An 18369-nucleotide genomic window follows, 5' to 3' on the forward strand; every position below is an offset into this window, starting at 1 on the left:
TAAACTAGATAGTATTAACTCTGGAAAACAGCAACTAACCTTTTGACTGAGGAAACAAAAGATAAATAGTGCTGAAGTTGGACTTCCTGGTTGTCTTAGCAGTAAAGAATCCACCTGCTGATGGATGAGATGTGGGTTTGATCCCTGGGTGGTGAAGATCCCCTGGAGAAGGAAATGGCAACCCACTCCAGTATTCTTGACAGAATAATCCCATGGACAGAGGAGCCTTATGGGCTACAGTCCACGGGGTTGCAAAAAGTTGGACGCAACTGAGCACACGTGCACACTGAGGTTCCAGAACCTAAGAATTCAAAGGAGGAGCCACAGCGTAGCTGCAGTTTCAGCCTTAGAGGGACACCCTACAAACCTGTATTTGGACCTCTGCAAAATATCTTTCAGAGCTGTGCTCAGACTCTGAGGTGAATTAAGCTGGTTGCTGCTGGTAATTCTGGCAGGAGAATGGTTGGTGCTTGGAGTTGGGGGCTAGAACTGTAGCTATCCTCTGCATCTGGAGAAATGCTGAAAAGAATTGTAAACAATGAATTCCTTTCTTCCTATCCTTCTACCTGCCAATACCTAAAGTTGCCTTTAATTGGCAGAACTTTACAGAAATCTGGGAAATGTATTGTGCAGATCTTGATAACAGAATCACAGAGCAGAAAATAGAAGGATAGGCTTAGAACCAAGAGACAACAACCAACAAAGTTTATGTAGAAACATAGTTAAGGATTTCTCCTTTATCGGTTAACTTCATATATCTGTGTGTATGGATTTGGAGAATTGTCTTTTCTATGGTCTTATAGTATTGTGGGCTTGTTATATCTCCCTCTAGACTGCACTGCTTGCTTCATACCACGTACTCAGTATTCATTTTGTGAATGAAGAAAGGGATTTACAAATGCTTTCCCTATTGAGAGTTGTGTTCTTTTTTTCTGTCATATGAGAAATGTTATGTTTCATAGTTGATGTGTCTTGTGTTGCTTTAGGATGCACTAGCCACCAATACCTGCAATATTTCCCTAGCAGTTAGCGCAGAACAAGGCGCCTTTGGCCAGTTGTACTTTGAAACTCCAGTCTCCTTCATTGTACTGATCGTCTGTGGGAGACCAACTCAAAAATGTTACAGAACTTTACCAAGTGGAAGATAACTTTACAGTTTTGGGACTGGAGTCAAGTTGTAACCTACCTACCCTGATCTCAGGAAGGGATCTGACAAGTGGCTATTTGAACTAGTAGGATTTTCTTTGCAAAGAGATAAGAGTTTAGTCTGTGTGCTAAACTTTGGCTCTATCATGTAAGCTATTTGAACTAGTAGGTCTTACTAGGTGTCACATTTCATTGTAAAGATTTTCAGATATTGGTGGTTTTAGAGCTACTTCCTGTCTGCATTTCAGATTATGCAGACCTGAACTTGTTTTAGAATCTTAAGTTTACATTTTATACCAGTTCTAATCTAAATGTAATCAGAATGCACAGTGATTATAAGCCATCTACCATGTATATAAATAGTATTTCTTCTGTCTCATGAAAAATGTGCTTATACATTTGTGATGATTATTAGTCTGATGTCGTATTTGTTGGATTAGTTTACAGTGACAGCATTCCTTTTATTGAGAAGATTGAAGCATTTGAAAGTTTTTTCACAGAGCGTATTGAGTTATATGATAAGGTAAGGTTCTTGTACAACAAAGCTACTAGTCCACCTTTATGTGTCGTCTTATTGAACAGTGTATTTGAGGTGCTAGTAATTGTGACTATAGACAGTGGACTGCCTTGGCCCAGCTACCAGCTTCCCACTTACCAGCAGTGTGGACATTGGTGAATTACTTACTTTCTTTGTGCCTTAGTTTTCTCATCTATTATTAGAGTATAATAGTATTAATACCTACTTCAAAGGGTTGTTAAGTGGCATAAGTCAGTTCCGTTCAGTTCAGTCGCTCAGTGTGTCTGACTCTTTGCAACCCCGTGAATCGCAGCACGCCAGGCCTCCCTGTCCATTACCAACTCCCAGAGTTCACTCAGACTCATATATTTTAAATACTAGAACTGTGCTCGACACAGAACATAGAATACTTATTATCACCATATTAACATATATGCTTTCTCATAGTGTGTGATCGAATGCTCATGATAATTCACTCTGAAAAACCAATCCTTATTTTCATATCTTAATATTTTATAGGATGAAATAGAAAGAAAGGGAAGTATTTTGGTGGATTTTAAAGAACTGATAAATGATGATGAAATAACTAAACTGATACCAAATATAGCAAATGAATTAAGGGATACACCTGAGAAAACCCTGGCTTGCATGGGTCTGGCAATACATCAGGTAAATGTTTATTTTGTGACTTTTGTCAAACTTTAAAAGGAAGATTTCACAGTAACAGTACCTTCTCATAGACTAATTTTTATCAACAGACCTTTGCTAGAACTGAAAGGTTGCAGGCTGGTTAGAGGAAGACTTTGTAGGTGTGGGGGGCTTTATAATGGGTCTTAAAGTGTTACTGAGGACTGGACGTAGAGCAGAGGAGGTCAGGGTATCCGAATGAGGGTTCATTACAAAGATTCATCACAGGATTTATACACTGCTCGTGACCTAAGACTGGGAACCTTGACTGTTTTCAGACTCCTCTTGTTCATTAGTTCATATCTAAATTACCACATCCTTTCACTTTTATTTCTAAAGTGTCTCTTAAATCCACCTCTTTTCCATCTTTACAGTCTATTTCATCTTTCCTTAACGGTTGCCATACATGGTGAAACATGGTTTGTCCTTGGAAACCATGGTGACTGTTTCCTGCCAAATGACGCCCAAACCCTTTATGTGGCGTTGAAAGCCTTCCATAACGTAGTTCAACTTCTCTTCCCACTCTGTATTTACTACTATCCAGCTAAACTGAGGTCCCTCTAGGATTCTCTGAGTCCTGTACCTCTTACACGTGCTGTCCATTTGGCATAGAATGCCCCTTGCCTCACATATCCAAATGTCTTGGGTCTAACTCAGTTATGACTCTGTGAAACCTTTTCATGACTCCTTTTCAAAACTCATATGGGTTTTTGGTCTGTATATCTTTATGGTAACAATTACAGCTGTTTATTCACATCTCATTTTTTTCAGAGATGAGCCATTTTTTTCAGAGATGATTATTTTTTTCATGGCAGCATGCTGCTTTGTACACAAGTAGATGGTAAATATTTATTTTACTTAATGTCAAATGCCAAGAAAGTAAGTATTGGTTAATTCAGAAGTCATCTTTATTTCTTTATCTTAACATTGAATTTGAAGAAGTAGAAAATATTTTTTCACCAGAATACATCTAGAATGTATAGCTTTGGGGGCTTCTGTAAGGACTTTTAATACTAGGTTTAGTTGAGACAGAAAGTAGCAGACTTTCTGTCAGTCCAGGGACAGCAAAACCCCAGGTAAAACATAATCCACTATAAAATAATTGATCTTAATTAAATATCATAATTTTAAAGGGCAGTTAGAGTTCTGTTAATCTCTCTGAACTGTTTATATTCTAAACTTCATAGTCTCTGTAAAAGAGTTCTGCTTCAAGAGGATATTTTGTTAAGTAACTCTTAAGTAAATGTCTGTCTTGTCTAGGTATTAACTAAGGACCTCGAAAGGCATGCAGCTGAGTTACAAGCCCAAGAAGGATTGTCTCGAAATGGGGAAACAGTGGTTAATGTGCCACACATTCACGCAAGGTGAAGAATTTGCTGGTATTAAAGTATTATCACAATCAGGCACTGAAGCCTATTTAAGAATGAGAACCTCATTTTATAAAGTCAAAGAAATCAGTAAAAAGGGTATGACTTTATTGCTAACTCGGTGGTTATCATACCCAAGTGAACATGCTGAATTTAAAGAGATCATGATAGAAATAAACCTTTTCTGCCCAAATCAGTTGATATATGAGCCTGCAAATTTTTGTGTTAACTTTGGATGTATGCCTATCTAGACTCTGCTGATTACATTTAATAATCCCTGTAATACACTAAGTGGTGTAATTAAATTTTGTTCAAGTTATTAGATTTCTATTAAACACAGAACAAATGGACTTTTTTCTTGAATTTATCTGTATTGTATTACAAGATTTTAAATTCACATTGGAAGAGATGAATAAGGTGATCATCAGGTATTTTTGTTTTGTTTTTCCCCAGAATTTAAAAAAGACATTTCCTAATACTGCTTGAAAAAGAAGTTAGAAACTCAAAAATTGCTGAATCTGAGACTTTCCCTTTGGCGTTATTTTTTCCTTTTCCCATAGAGAACAGCCAATGGGACAAGAGTAAAAGGGAAGATTTAACTTCTTTTATTTTTAAGGATGACTTAGTATTTGTAAAATTCCTGATATATGGGGTGATATGGTTTGGGAATTCCATAATAGCTTCTAAAAGGAACTTGTGAAAATACAGACAACCTCAACTTTGTGCTCACTGTGAGTTCATAGTAAATACGTTCCTATTTTTGTTTTTAGGGTGTATAATTATGAGCCGCTGACACAGTTGAAGAACGTCCGAGCAAATTACTATGGAAAATACATTGCTCTGAGAGGAACAGTGGTTCGAGTCAGTAATACAAAGCCTCTTTGTACCAAGATGGCTTTTCTTTGTGCTGCATGTGGAGAAATTCAGAGTTTATCTCTTCCAGATGGAAAATATAATCTTCCCACAAAGGTGATATCATGTTCTTTAACTACTTCATTGTTTTTAAAAATATTATTTATTCATTTATTTGGCTGTATCAGTTAGCTGCAGTAGTTGTGGCATGTGAGATCTTTATTGCGTCATGAATTGCATGGCGTGCAGGCTCCAGATCACGGCAGGCTCAGTAGATGTGGAGCACGGGCTTATTAGTTGCCCTGCAGCATGTGGGATCTTAGTTCCCTAACTAGGAATCGAACCCACATCCTGTGCATTGCAAGGCGGATTCTTAACCATTGACCACCAGGGGAGTCCTGACTACATCCTTCTTTATCTTGATAAAGAAGACAAATCAGTGTACGGAAACCGTTTCCCAGTGTTTCTAAATACAGAGCTTATTTTTATTATTTTTGGTTTTTAAATTATAAAATACTTCAGGGTACAGAAAATAAAGAAATGAAACATCTCTACCCATCACTTGGAATTTACATTTTGCCAGCACCAGATATATCTTGAAAGATACATAAAGCATTACTGGTGTAACTTTAGTCTCTTTTTTACCCCTTGCTTGTCCCATTCCCAGAGACAGCCACTATCTTGAAGTTAACATGTATTCTTTCTGTTCATTTTTTTATATTTTGACTTAATAGGTACACTTATTGTTTTCTTCCCTTTGTTTTGCTGTTTGAAAGTGATGTGTTCCTTTTTTGTTAAACTATAGATTTTAAAACTACAGAAAATGTATAAATAATGTAACTAATATCTGTATGGCACCATTGCTGCTGCTAATTCGCTTCAGTCGTGTCCGACTCTGTGCGACCCCAGAGATGGCAGCCCACCAGGCTCCCCCATCCCTGGGATTCTCCAGGCAAGAACACTGGAGTGGGGATAGCACCATTATGAGTTGGCAAATATTTAGCTAATTTTTTAACAAAAAATGTTAAGTGTATTATAAAGTCTCTTTGTTTCCCTCTACAGTTCCATTAAACTTGTTCTACCCCTGGAGCCACTATTATGAAATCAGCATGTATTCTTCAAATCTACATTTTCATGTTTGATTATATATATGTATAGGATTTGTTTTGTTTACATAAGTGATATTCTGAAGGTAGCAAATTGCTACCTTTTTTTCACTTGGTTATTTTGGAATTCTGCCTGTTTTTTTATTATTATTTTTGGAGTACATTTGCTCTATAGGGTTGTGTTTCTGCTGTACAACATCATGCATCAGCTATTTGTATACATATATCCCTCCCACTTCTCATACCTGTCTTGATACGTATCTAAATCTTTTCATTTACTGAGTGGAGTAAAGGAATAGTCACTGTTTATCCATTCTCCTGGCAGACATGGTGCTGTTTCCACTTTTTCACAATTACGAATGATGCCGCTGAGAACGTTCTTATACACGTCTCCTTAGCAGAGGAATTCCTCAGTTATATGATATGCTTAATTTTAACTTTTTAGGCTGTAGCCAAAGTACTTTCCAGAATGTTGGTCCCAACTTACACCCCTTCTGGTAGTATTAGGCTGTTATAATTTCCCCATATTTTCATTAACACTTAGTATTGTTAGGTTTTTTAATTTTTGCCAGACTGATGGGTATAAAATGGTATTTCATTTTTAATATGAATGTCTATGATTTCTGTTATGTTTGAGCATCTTTTCACATCTTTATTGGTCATTCAGTTACTTTATTGAATTTTGTTTTAATTTCTGTTCATTTTTCTGTTTATACTATGGATAGAAGTTTTTATGAATTTTAGATATTGAATAGGGTTCCCTCATAGCTCAGTTGGTAACGAATCCACCTGCAATGCAGGAGACCCTGGTTTGATTCCTGAGTCAGGAAGATCCACTGGAGAACGGATAGGCTACCCATTTCAGTATTCTTGGGCTTCCTTGTGGCTCAGCTGGTAAAGAATCACCTGCAATGTGGGAGACCTGGGTTTGATTCCTGGGTTGGGAGGATACCCTTTGATTTCTTACATTATAGATATTTTCTCCCAGTCTTTAGTTTAACTTTGTGGTACATTTTTTGTTTTAGAGTTTTACATTTTGACATGGTTAGATTGATCAGTCTTTTTCCTTATGACTCTGTTACAAATGCATAGCTTAAGAAGGGCCCCTCACTCAAGCATTGTAAGCATCGCTCTTAACATTTTCTTCCAATACTTTTAAAATTTAATTTTATTCTTTTTTTAACCCCAAAAACATTTTGTATTGGCGTATAGCCAATTCACAGTTGTGATAGTTTCAAGTGAACAGCAAAGAGACTCAACCATATATATATATATATATATATATGTACACACACACACACACACACAATCCATATATATATATATATATATGTACACACACACACGTGCGCACGCACGCATCTCCATTCTCCCTCAAACCCTCCTCCCATCCAGGCTGCCACATAACATTGAGCAGAGTTCCATGTGCTATACAATAGGTCTTTCTTGGTTATTCATTTTAAATACAGCAGTGTGTACATGACCTTCCCAAAGTCCCTAACTGTCCCTTCCACCTGGCAACCGTAAGTTTGTTTTCTGAGTCTCTTTTCTGTTTTGTAAGTAAATTCATTTGTATCATTTATTTTTAGATTCCATGTGTAAGGAGTATCATATGATAGTTCTCCTTTTCTGTCTGACTTACTTCACTCAGTATGACACTCTTTAGGTCCATCCATCTTGCTACAAATGGCCTTATTTCATTCTTTTTAATGGCTGAGTACTACTCCATTGTGTGTATGTACCACATTTTTATCCATTCCTCTGTCAATGGACATTTAGGTTGCTTCCATGTTTTAGCTATTGTAAACAGTGCTGCAGTGAACCTTGAAGTGCATGTATCTTTTCAGGCCATGTTTTTCTTCTTCCAGTACTTTTAAGTCTTGTATTTTCTATTTAGATCTTTCGTCCATCTGAAATTTAACTTTGTGAATGGCATTAAGCTAAGGATCTAATTTTATTATTTTAGGTGAAAACCCAATTGTCACCATTTCTACATTAATCCTTCTATTTCTACTGATGTGTAATATGTCATCTGTTGTACACTATACTCCTGTAGACACATGAATCTGTTTTATATTACTGTTCCTATACCAGATCTACATGGTCCTACTTACACTGACCTTATTAAAACTTTTAATAAGGTAGAGAAACTTGCCATACCTATTCTTCTTTTCCAGAGTTGCCGTTACCATCCTTAGACTTTAATAAGTTTAGCATTAATTACATTTTTACTCAGATTGAACTTCCTAAGGCTTCCTTCTCTTGTAGGAAGAACAGAATGTGTTCAGCTGTTGGTTCTGAATAATCAATAGTGTTGATAAATGTGTGGCATCTACTATTTGGGCTTAAGATTCAGGACTGCCTTTAGGTCAGAGAGGTCAGGTGTTTATTTTTTTTTTTTTAATTTTATTTTTGGGGCCATGCCATACAGCTTGCAGAATCTTAATTTCCCGAATAGGGATTGAACCCAGGACCTTGGAGTGAAAGTACAGAGTCTTAACCTCTGGATCACCAGAGAATTCCCTGGCAAGGCCAGAATTTAAATCCTAATTTAAATCAGATATTTTCTGTAAATATTATTTGACCAAGGTATTTCCATGCCCTATAATATAGTAGGTAGAAATGCTAACTTGTTATTCATGTGTCTGAACTTAAGTGAAGCAAAATGATCAGAAGGATGATTGTTCCAGGTGGTCTCTGTTATAGTCACTATTGCTGCATAACTAATCACCATAGTGACTCAAAATAACAATCATTTTATTATTTCACATGGTTTCTGTAGGTTGAGTTTTGAAGAACTGGTTGTCTTGGTATTTCTAAGTCTTGATCTCTTATGAAGCTGGATGGAACAGCAAGGGACTGGAGTGGCTGGGCGCTGGCCAGCATCTCTTCTCTATATTATCTTTCTCTGTGGGCTGGTTTTGGCTTCTCACACACAGTATAGTTGCTCAGCACACTCCTCCTGCTCACATGACTGCCGATAGCTTCAAGAGGCAGAGTTCCAGCTGACGGCAGGAATGGCTTTGCCTCTTGAGGCAGCCTCAGAAGTCAAACAGCATCACTTCGGTCACATTCAGTTGGTTTCAAAGTGAGTCACAAGCCTGTCCACATTCCAGGAGAGGGAAATTAGACTCCAACTCTTAATAGGGGAGTGGCAAGGTTCTGGAAAGGTTTGAGGGGAGATATTGCAACCATATTTGGAAAACACAGTTTGCCACAGTCTCTTTATTTATAAATGCATCTTGAGGTACTTAAGTGATTTATGAAAATAAATGATTCATGAAAACTTGAACACTGACATGTTGAGGACTGCCTGTGTGGTACAATAAAAATATTATATTTAATACTATACAGATAGGGCAGAAAGAGATTAGATAGGAGAACTGGGGATTAAAGAAGACCAAGAAAGGCTTTTGAAAAAGAGAAGATTGGGGCTGGATGTGTGGGACTGGATATAAGTGAATGTTCAAGGATTGGGACAGTACTTGAATACAAAGGAAGGAATAAGTGCTTGGTGTGAGAGGCATGTAAGGAGCCTTGCATACCCACAGCAGAAAGAATAAGAGCAGTAATCAAGAGAGACCAGGTGAAAAAGTGCCTCAAAAACAGAATCAGTAATAGAAGGAAATAGATCATTGCAGCTTTTAGCTCATCTTACTTTAATACTGTTCTGGGATCAACTTTTAAACATACTAAATGAAGCATTTTAACTTGAATTTTCCTGAGATATGATTATAATTTAGCAAAATTTAAGTGTGAATTAATCTTGTTGCAGTGTCCTGTGCCAGCATGTCGAGGGAAGTCATTTACGCCTCTTCGTAGCTCTCCTCTCACAGTTACGATGGACTGGCAGTCAATCAAGTAAGCAATCAGACCATTAAATAAAAGGCAGATTTTAGAGCTCTCATACTGCCAAGTAAATTTACAGTATTCCTGTATTATACTTTGATTCTTATGTGTAGAGAGTAATAAAGTATAAAAGGTTTATTTGGTGAAGAGTTATGTGTTGAAGTGATAATTATCTTTATTTGAGATTTGTTTTCTATCAGATTCCAGAAAGGATTTGATGGGCAAGTGTTTTGTCATTTTGCTACTGAGAAATTATTTTGTATCTCATTTATGTGACTCATTGAACTGGATTTACATATAAGCAAAGCTGTATGACAGACTAATGACAGACTACGGTCCGTGGGGTCACAAAAGTCAGACATGACTTAGCAACTAAACAACAGTGTTTCATTCCGTAATGAAGATATTCTAGAAATAATATTGTTTTCAAGTTTTAAAATAGAGACTCCCTTAGAAATAGATATTTCATCTTATGTTCACACTATTCATGAGACGTTTTACTGTATAGGTATTTAAAAAAACTTGTTTTTTGTTTTTGAAAGTCAGATAGTTTTCTCTATGTGTGTATAGTTTTAGTCTAACAGTTTATCCCATTTTTTTTCTGGCTATAGCCCTGTAACTCATTCCTAAATATAATGTAATGGATAGTTTTGAAGTCAGAGTGCTATCCAGGAAACTTCTAAGAACATGGGGGAAAAGTGAAGTAAATTGCTACCAAGCCCTGTCCTAGCTTGACATCCTTCTGCCCTGTAAAAACCAAGACCAATATATACAGTAATCAACTGTGCACTGTACTGAGATCTTTACAAACACAGCATTTTATAGAAGACGAAATGTTTAAAACTCTTGAGTGTGATCTTGTGCCTTGTGAATGGGGAAGCCTGGTTTCCAGCCTGTGTCTGTAATACTTTCACCACTGAAAAGGGTAGTGAGGGCCTCAAAGGTGCTATGAGGTCCACATAGATCCATGGAAGATCCAGTGATTTAATTATATTATTATGGCTTTTAAGTGATTTTAAAGTCTCTTTGTTTTCAGGGAAAAATAGCAGGCTAAAAATAGGCGTAAGTATTTTAACTGAATTTGAATGATCATCTCCTAATATTAGGAAATCAAACTTAGGAGTAGATGATTGAGAAAAAGAGGACATATAAATCCTTTTTTTTTAAAAAATATAAATTTATTTATTTTAATTGGAGGCTAATTACTTTACAATATTGTATTGATTTTGTGTACATCAACATGAATCTGCCACTGGTGTACAGGTGTTCCCCATCCTGAACCCCCCTCCCACCTCCCTCCCCATACCATTTAAATCCTTTTTGTGGGTTTTTAAAAGGTATTACTCAAGTTCATTTTAAATGAGTCAGTTATAGTAAAACTTTGTTAATGCAATGTTAGCTTACATGATAGTTGTTTTAGTCTATTGATAAAATGATTTTTTGCCCTAGAAGAAAGGGCACCTTCTTGCCATTTACGGTAAATTCAGTTTCATTTTTTTCTGAGCCTTAGTTTGGATGTCCATAAGGAATTAAATTATAGTTTTTCAGCTAGCACTGAAATGTTTGGATGCATCAGGGTGACAGTTTTATAGTGCATATCAGAATCAGAAGCAGTCCCAGTTCTAGGAGTTCATCTGATGAAGACAGTCACAACACTTGCAGAAATTACTTGCTGAAGGTTCGTTTTCACAGTGTTGATGACCAAAAATGGAGAATAGCCTAAACATCTGAAGTTAATATTATAAGAAGGATGGTACAGTGAATTACTGTATAGCCACTAATTATGATGTAGGAGAGTGTTTCGAAATGACATCCAGAAATGTTTACACTAAGTTTAGTGATAAAGCAGGTCACAGAATGTTTTCTACTATTAATATGTAATACTGACTTTATTTATCTTTTTTTAAAAAACAACACTGTTAAATAAGACATGTTGAGAGTATGCTGTTTGGGAAGTGAGATGAGGGTGATTGTTATTTTCTTCTTTCTGTTTATCTATGTTTTTAAGTTTTTCCAAAGGTGACATAGAAATAGGTGTTCTTTTAATAAGAAAAGTCTAAAATATACTTTTTTTTAAAGCAAAGTGATCTTAGCGTGTTTGTGTCATTCTGATGCTTCTCATTGCAGTTCACCAGGATTTTAATTGATTAATTTACTTTTGGCTGTGCTCAGGCTGTCTCTAGTTGTGACGAGTGGAGGCTACTCTCTAGTTGTAGTGTGTGGGCTTTTCATTTTGGTGGCTTCTCTTATTGCAGAGCATGGACTCTAGGCATGCAGGCTTCAGTAGTTGTGGCACGTGGGCTCAGTAGTTGTGGCTCGTGAGCTCTAGAGCGTGGGCTCAGTAGTTGTGGTCCATGGGCTTAGTTGCCCTGTGGCATGAGGGATCTTCCTGGACCAGGGATTAAACCCGTGTACCCTACATTGGCAGGCGAATTCTTAACCACTGGACCACCAGGGAAGTCCCAGTTTGGCAGTTTTTAAATGTGCTTTGAGAGTGAAGGTAGTGGGTAATTGTGCAGTCGGGTTTGTGCTTACATTCAGCATGTAAGTGATTAGAAGGTTTTAAAATAATGCATATTAAATGTTTTAAAAAACTTAATCAACATAGAAGGTCACAGTTCCTACAACTTCTTGTCCTATACATAATTCTAGATAGCATTATCATGTCTCTTTTTTCACTTTACTCATCCACTCTGTGAGTTGAGGACATTAGAGACATGGTGAGAGAGTAACAGGCAGGAAGGCCAGGGGTCTCCAAACAGAGGAAATAGGCTGCAAGTGTCCGACATTTTTATCTCTCTTGACCGCAGGAGGAAACAAACTAGCGATATTTTTTTCCTTCTTTATACAAATTTAAAAGGAGGTTTCTCTTAAAATACTGTGTTGCCATAATGACACCTGGTTTCACCTGAAGTTAACTATTCTCAAACCTTGAGTTAACCAATGCATTTTTCTTATGGAAATGTTTGTCCTTAAGCTATGTTCGGAGAAGGCAATGGCACCCCACTCCCGTACTCCTGCCTGGAGAATCCCGTGGACGGAGGAGCCTAGAAGGCTGCAGTCCGTGGGGTCCCTGAGGGTCAGACATGACTGAGCGACTTTACTTTCACTTTTCACTTTCATGCATTGGAGAAGGAAATGGCAACCCACTTCAGTGATCTTGCCTGGAGAATCCCAGGGACGGGGGAGCCTGGTGGGCTGCCGTCTATGGGGTCACACAGAGTCGGACACGACTGAAGTGACTTAGCAGCAGCAGTAAGCTATGTTAATGTACTATGCATTTATCCCAAACTCTGTCTTCAAGTTCCGCCTAATGGCTCAGAACCTACTTGACAAAGCAGTATGTTATACTCATTGTTCCCCTAATCTATGTAAATAAAACTATTTGTATGGTAATCTGCTCTTCTACAAGATTCAAGTCAATTGTTTTATGGCCCAGGATGAATTGTCTGGTGCCAAGATTATCCCAAAATACATCTTATGGATGAGGGACCTGGTGCCATTCTGAGTTTTAAGACATTCTTTCATTAACAGACTGCTAATGACTATGTAACATCCAGCTGAAGACTAGCAGGGGGGTACTCTTTCTGCCCCCTTCTGATGCCTATGTCAGAAGCTTTCTCTATCTTCTTTATACTTTAATAGAACTTTATTACACAAAAGCTCTGAGTGATCAAGCCTCGTCTCTGGCCCCGGATTGAATTCTTCTCCTCCGGAGGCCAAGAATCCCGGCGTCTTTTTGTGGGTCAACAACAACCTTTCAATGGTACCTGCTTTCCCTTCTTCCCCTTCCACCTTTGGACTTTTTCCAGCTAAAATGTTATTTTTAAATTGTCCAGGTTTCCTTCTGTTTCCTAATCAGAATTATCTGTTATATTTTATTCATAGGTCATATCTGATAAAAACCAACAAACAGCACTTATATTTTTAATGATAATGTAAATATTGTTCAACAAAGAATCAACTCAGGTGATCAGATGCCAAGAGAAGGAAATGTAATTTGTGTAATTGGGTTGGGTTGTTTTGTTGGGCTTTTTCCCCCGCTTAAAGGTAAATGACCAAGCATCAAAATCACAATGGATTATCTTTGGCACTTCCCTGCTGGTCCAGTGGTTAAGAATCTGCCTTCCAATGCAGGGAGCGTGGGTTTGATCCCTGGTCAGAGAACTAAGATCCCATGTGCTATGGGACAGCTAAGCCCGTGGGCTGCCACTACTGAGCCCCTGTGCCACAACTAAGATACAGCCAAATAAATTTTTTTTTAAAGAGAGAATGTTTTTAAAAAATGGATTATCTTTTCTCATGCTTCACTGAATTATTTCATATTTTAACATGCTTCATATTTGGACTTTAATCTTGTTTAGCACTTTTCCAACTCTTTGTAATCTTTTTATCTATGGTGTTCTGGAAAAGTTTGAGTCTATCTGATCATGTCTTCATTCTGCTTGACACTCTTTTCCACTCTAGAATATCTCCTTTCTGTTTTCTCTCTTTGTACTTCCCTTCAGGTTTATCCATTTAGTTGCTTATCCTTCACCCTTGCTTTTTTTTTTAAAAAATATTTATTTATTTAACTGCATTGGGTCTTATTTGTGGCACATATGCTCTTTGTTGTGGTGCCCAAGGTTCTCCAGGCACTAGGGCTTCCCTCTAGTTGTGGCTCTTGGGCTGTAGAACACAGAGGCTCAGTAGTTGCAGCATGTAAGTTCTCTAGTTTTGCATGTGGGCTTAGTTGCTCCATGGCCTGGGATCGAACCCATGTTCCCTGAATTGCAAGACACATTCTTAACCACTGGACCACCTGGGAATCCCCCCATCCTTTGTTTTATGTTCTTCTCTAGATTTCTTTGTTTTTTTTTGCTTGTATCCCTTCTGTAAATGTTTGCTTTTTATATACATCTTTAACTTTCCAATACTTTGGCTACCTCATGCGAAGAGTTGACTCATTGAAAAGACCCTGATGCTGGGAGGGATTGGGGGCAGGAGGAGAAGGGGATGACAGAGGATAAGATGGCTGGATGGTATCACCGACTTGATGGACATGAGTCTGAGTAAACTCCGGGAGTTGGTGATGGACAGGGAGGCCTGGCGTGCTGCAGTTCATGGGGTCGCAAAGAGTCAGACACGACTGAGCTTCTGAACTGAACTTTCCTGATTTCACACCTGTGTTTTCCAATAGTTTCTTTTTTATAGCAGCTTATTCTTGTTTTGTGAAGGTAATGTTTTCTCAGAAACTGTTAGCTTGTTTTGTTTTTAATGCTCTTCTCCTTTTTGAATTGTTGCCATTTCATCCTCAAATATCTGATGAGGAATGAGAAATTTGAAGTAGGTAGGTAGGTTTCCTTTGCTATTTCTCGGGTAGGAGTTTTTCTTCAAAAAGCCTCATCACTGGATAGAAGGTACGGTTTTGACTATCACCTTTTGCTTTATGAATGTGTTTTTTAATTTGATTTGGGCTCCTCAGGTGCCAGAATGAGGAGCCTTATGTTGGAGCTCTGACACTTTATCTACCTTCACAGAGTAGATGGTCTGTTTCCTTGAAACAGTGCTCTGGTTTTGCTGCGTAGGGAGGCCTGATGGCTCTGGTGGGGTGCCCTCATTCTTGTGCCTTCCTGTCTACCCACCTTCCAAATAATTTCTGAATAGCTATTCAGTGACTTGCTTTCAGTTGATTATCTTGTTTTGTTTCAGCCATCCACTCCCAGTTTTCATTCCTGCCAGCTCCAACTTAGAAGGCTCTCTGGGGCTGAGAACATTGGCTCCCACTGCTCTTGTACCTGTGTAAATTTTTCCTGTGTGTATTCTGGAATTCACCTTATTTTATCCATCAATACTTTTCCATTTTCTATTTTCTAAAATTTCATATCTCTTACTTGTTGATGGCACCTCCGCACACCCCCAAATTTCCCTTCACTCTTTGAGTGACTGTCATCTTGGTGCACATTTTGATGGGAAGGTAGGCTAATGCATGTGCCTATTCTGCTATCTTTAATTGGAAATTGCCAAAGTAGTTTTAGATATACTGTTGAACTTTTTTAAACTAAAGAACTTCCCTTTATCTAGCTTAGCACCATGTGGACCCTGATTAGTTAATATGTTGAAGAAATAACCTAGAGTCAGTATAAGTCCTGACTGAAAACTGTTTAACTTTTTAGAATACAGGAGTTGATGTCTGATGATCAGCGAGAAGCAGGTCGGATTCCACGAACAATAGAATGTGAGCTTGTTCATGATCTCGTGGATAGCTGTGTCCCAGGAGACACAGTGACTATTACCGGAGTTGTCAAAGTCTCCAATGCTGAGGAAGGTGTGGTATGACTTTCCTCAATCTGACTGTCTCTCAGTAGTTTGTCAGCATTCATCTTTTCCCTTTTAAAGATATTTCTGAATTTCCAGCAATTTAAAGAACTCTTTGATTCTTATATAGGTGACACTTTAACTCTAAAATAAAGGTTTATTTAGTAATATAACTCACCATGCCTTTCTTTTACATTCTACTTGAATCTCTGTAGGGAAAATGAAAATACCAATTACTGTATTTTTGTACTTTGAAATTTACAGGTTCTCGAAATAAGAATGACAAATGCATGTTCCTTTTGTACATTGAAGCAAATTCTGTTAGCAATAACAAAGGACAGAAAACAAAGGCTTCCGAGGATGGATGTAAGCATGGAGCATTGATGGAGTTCTCACTTAAAGACCTTTATGCCATCCAGGAGATTCAGTCTGAAGAAAACCTGTTTAAACTCATTGTCAAGTATGTATGAGATTATCTCAAGTTTTATTTTATCATGTGCATGTTGGGGGTGCTTTTGGCTACCAGTAACTTTTTGAAAACCAGTCAAAATGGTTGCAAATTACAATTCATTAGACATCTTTAGACCTGTGCAGCCAAGTCACTGAAAGGATACTAAAGGGTGAACTGTATACATAATATTTAAAGAAGGGATAAAATTTCATATTTTATTTCTATTCATATTTTATTTCTATTCATATTTGAACTGAAATTTCATATTCAGTTCAAAGAATTAGAATACATAAGGCCATATATGAATATATGAAGTATTATGTTGAATATAAAGAAGTATTTTCCATTCATCAATTATATAATCCTATTCATACAAACAAAAAGGGCAGGGTAGAAGAAATATAATTCAGCTATTTACTCATTTTTGTATAGCCTGTGAGCTAATATTGGTTTTTATGTTTTTTCATGACTGAAGAAAATCAGCAGAAGAATATTTCATGACATACAAAATTATGTGAAAGTCAGATTTTGCTGTCCAAAAACAGACTTTTATTGGAACACAGCCACACTCGTTCATTTACATAGCGTCTGACTGCTTTTGAGCTACAGTGACAGAGTTGAGTAGACGTGATAGAGATGGGTCACAGATATTTACTGTTTGTACCTTTACAAATAATATTGCTCATCTCTAGTTGAAACAATAAGGAAAATTTACTATCTCACATTAACTCGTTACTCAACAGAAGAGTCATGGGGCAGTGAATTCCAAAGTAATTTCAATTAGTTGTATGTAGAGCAGAGGGTTGCTTGTTTACTTTTAGAAAGCAAGAAAGAGAGTCATATAGAAGTCACTTACTATTGAGAAGTATTTCAGAATAGTTTTTATTTCTGTTATTGTCCTGCAATAGAGAAGAAACAGTGTAGAGGTACTTTTGCTATAGTGGTTACAGACTTTTTTAGGGAGATATAAACCGAATTTGGAAAACTCAGCAGTGGCCACAGGACTGGAAAAGGTCAGTTTTCGTTCCAGCCCCAAAGAAAGGCAATGCCAAAGAATGCTCAAACTACCACACAACTGCACTCATCTCACACGCTAGTAAAGTAATGCTCAAAATTCTCCAAGCCAGGCTTCAGCAATATGTGAACCGTGAACTTCATGATGTTCAAGCTGGTTTTAGAAAAGGCAGAGGAACCAGAAATCAAATTGCCAACATCCCCTGGATCATGAAAAAAGCAAGAGAGTTCCAGAAAAACATCTATTTCTGCTTTATTGACTATGCCAAAGCCTTTGACTGTGTGGATCACAAGCAACTGTGGAAAATTCTGAAAGAGATGGCAATACCAGAACACCTGATCTGCCTCTTGAGAAATTTGTATGCAGGTCAGGAAGCAACAGTTAGAACTGGACATGGAACAACAGACTGGTTCCAAATAGGAAAGGAGTTCATCAAGGCTGTATATTGTCACCCTGTTTATTTAACTTCTATGCAGAGTACATCATGAGAAACGCTGGACTGGAAGAAACACAAGCTGGAATCAAGATTGCGGGGAGAAATATCAATAACCTCAGATATGCAGATGATACCACCCTTATGGCAGAAAGTGAAAAGGAACTAAAAAGCCTCCTGATGAAAGTGAAAGTGGAGAGTGAAAAAGTTGGCTTAAAGCTCAACATTCAGAAAACGAAGATCATGGCATCTGGTCCCATCACTTCATGGGAAATAGATGGGGAAACAGTGGAAACAGTGTCAGACTTTGTTTTTCTGGGCTCCAAAATCACTGCAGATGGTGACTGCAGCCATGAAATTAAAAGACGCTTGCTCCTTGGAAGGAAAGTTATGACCAACCTAGATAGCATATTCAAAAGCAGAGACATTACTTTGCCAACAAAGGTTTGTCTAGTCAAGGCTATGGTTTTTCCTGTGGTCATGTATGGATGTGAGAGTTGGACTGTGAAGAAGGCTGAGCACCGAAGAATTGATGCTTTTGAACTGTGGTGTTGGAGAAGACTCTTGAGAGTCCCTTGGACTGCAAGAAGATCCAACCAGTCCATTCTGAAGGAGATGAGCCCTGGGATTTCTTTGGAAGGAATGATGC

The 18369-nt window shown here is 37.7% G+C and overlaps 1 protein-coding gene across 2 annotated transcripts in view; it reads left to right on the forward strand.

The window, feature by feature from the left end:
• MCM8 (minichromosome maintenance complex component 8) overlaps window positions 1-18369 on the forward strand; it is a 47145-nt gene that overhangs the window by 4068 nt on the left and 24708 nt on the right. For both annotated transcript variants that reach the window (XM_010836450.1, XM_010836451.1), the window contains exons 4-10: window positions 1587-1669; window positions 2183-2332; window positions 3611-3714; window positions 4488-4686; window positions 9451-9536; window positions 15680-15831; window positions 16086-16281. In XM_010836450.1, the coding sequence (XP_010834752.1) occupies window positions 1587-1669; window positions 2183-2332; window positions 3611-3714; window positions 4488-4686; window positions 9451-9536; window positions 15680-15831; window positions 16086-16281 (970 nt within the window). The remainder of the gene's footprint in view (window positions 1-1586; window positions 1670-2182; window positions 2333-3610; window positions 3715-4487; window positions 4687-9450; window positions 9537-15679; window positions 15832-16085; window positions 16282-18369) is intronic.

The sequence above is a fragment of the Bison bison genome, unplaced genomic scaffold (assembly GCF_000754665.1).
Source record: "Bison bison bison isolate TAMUID 2011002044 unplaced genomic scaffold, Bison_UMD1.0 scf7180017864063, whole genome shotgun sequence".
Classification (NCBI taxonomy): Eukaryota; Metazoa; Chordata; class Mammalia; order Artiodactyla; family Bovidae; genus Bison; species Bison bison.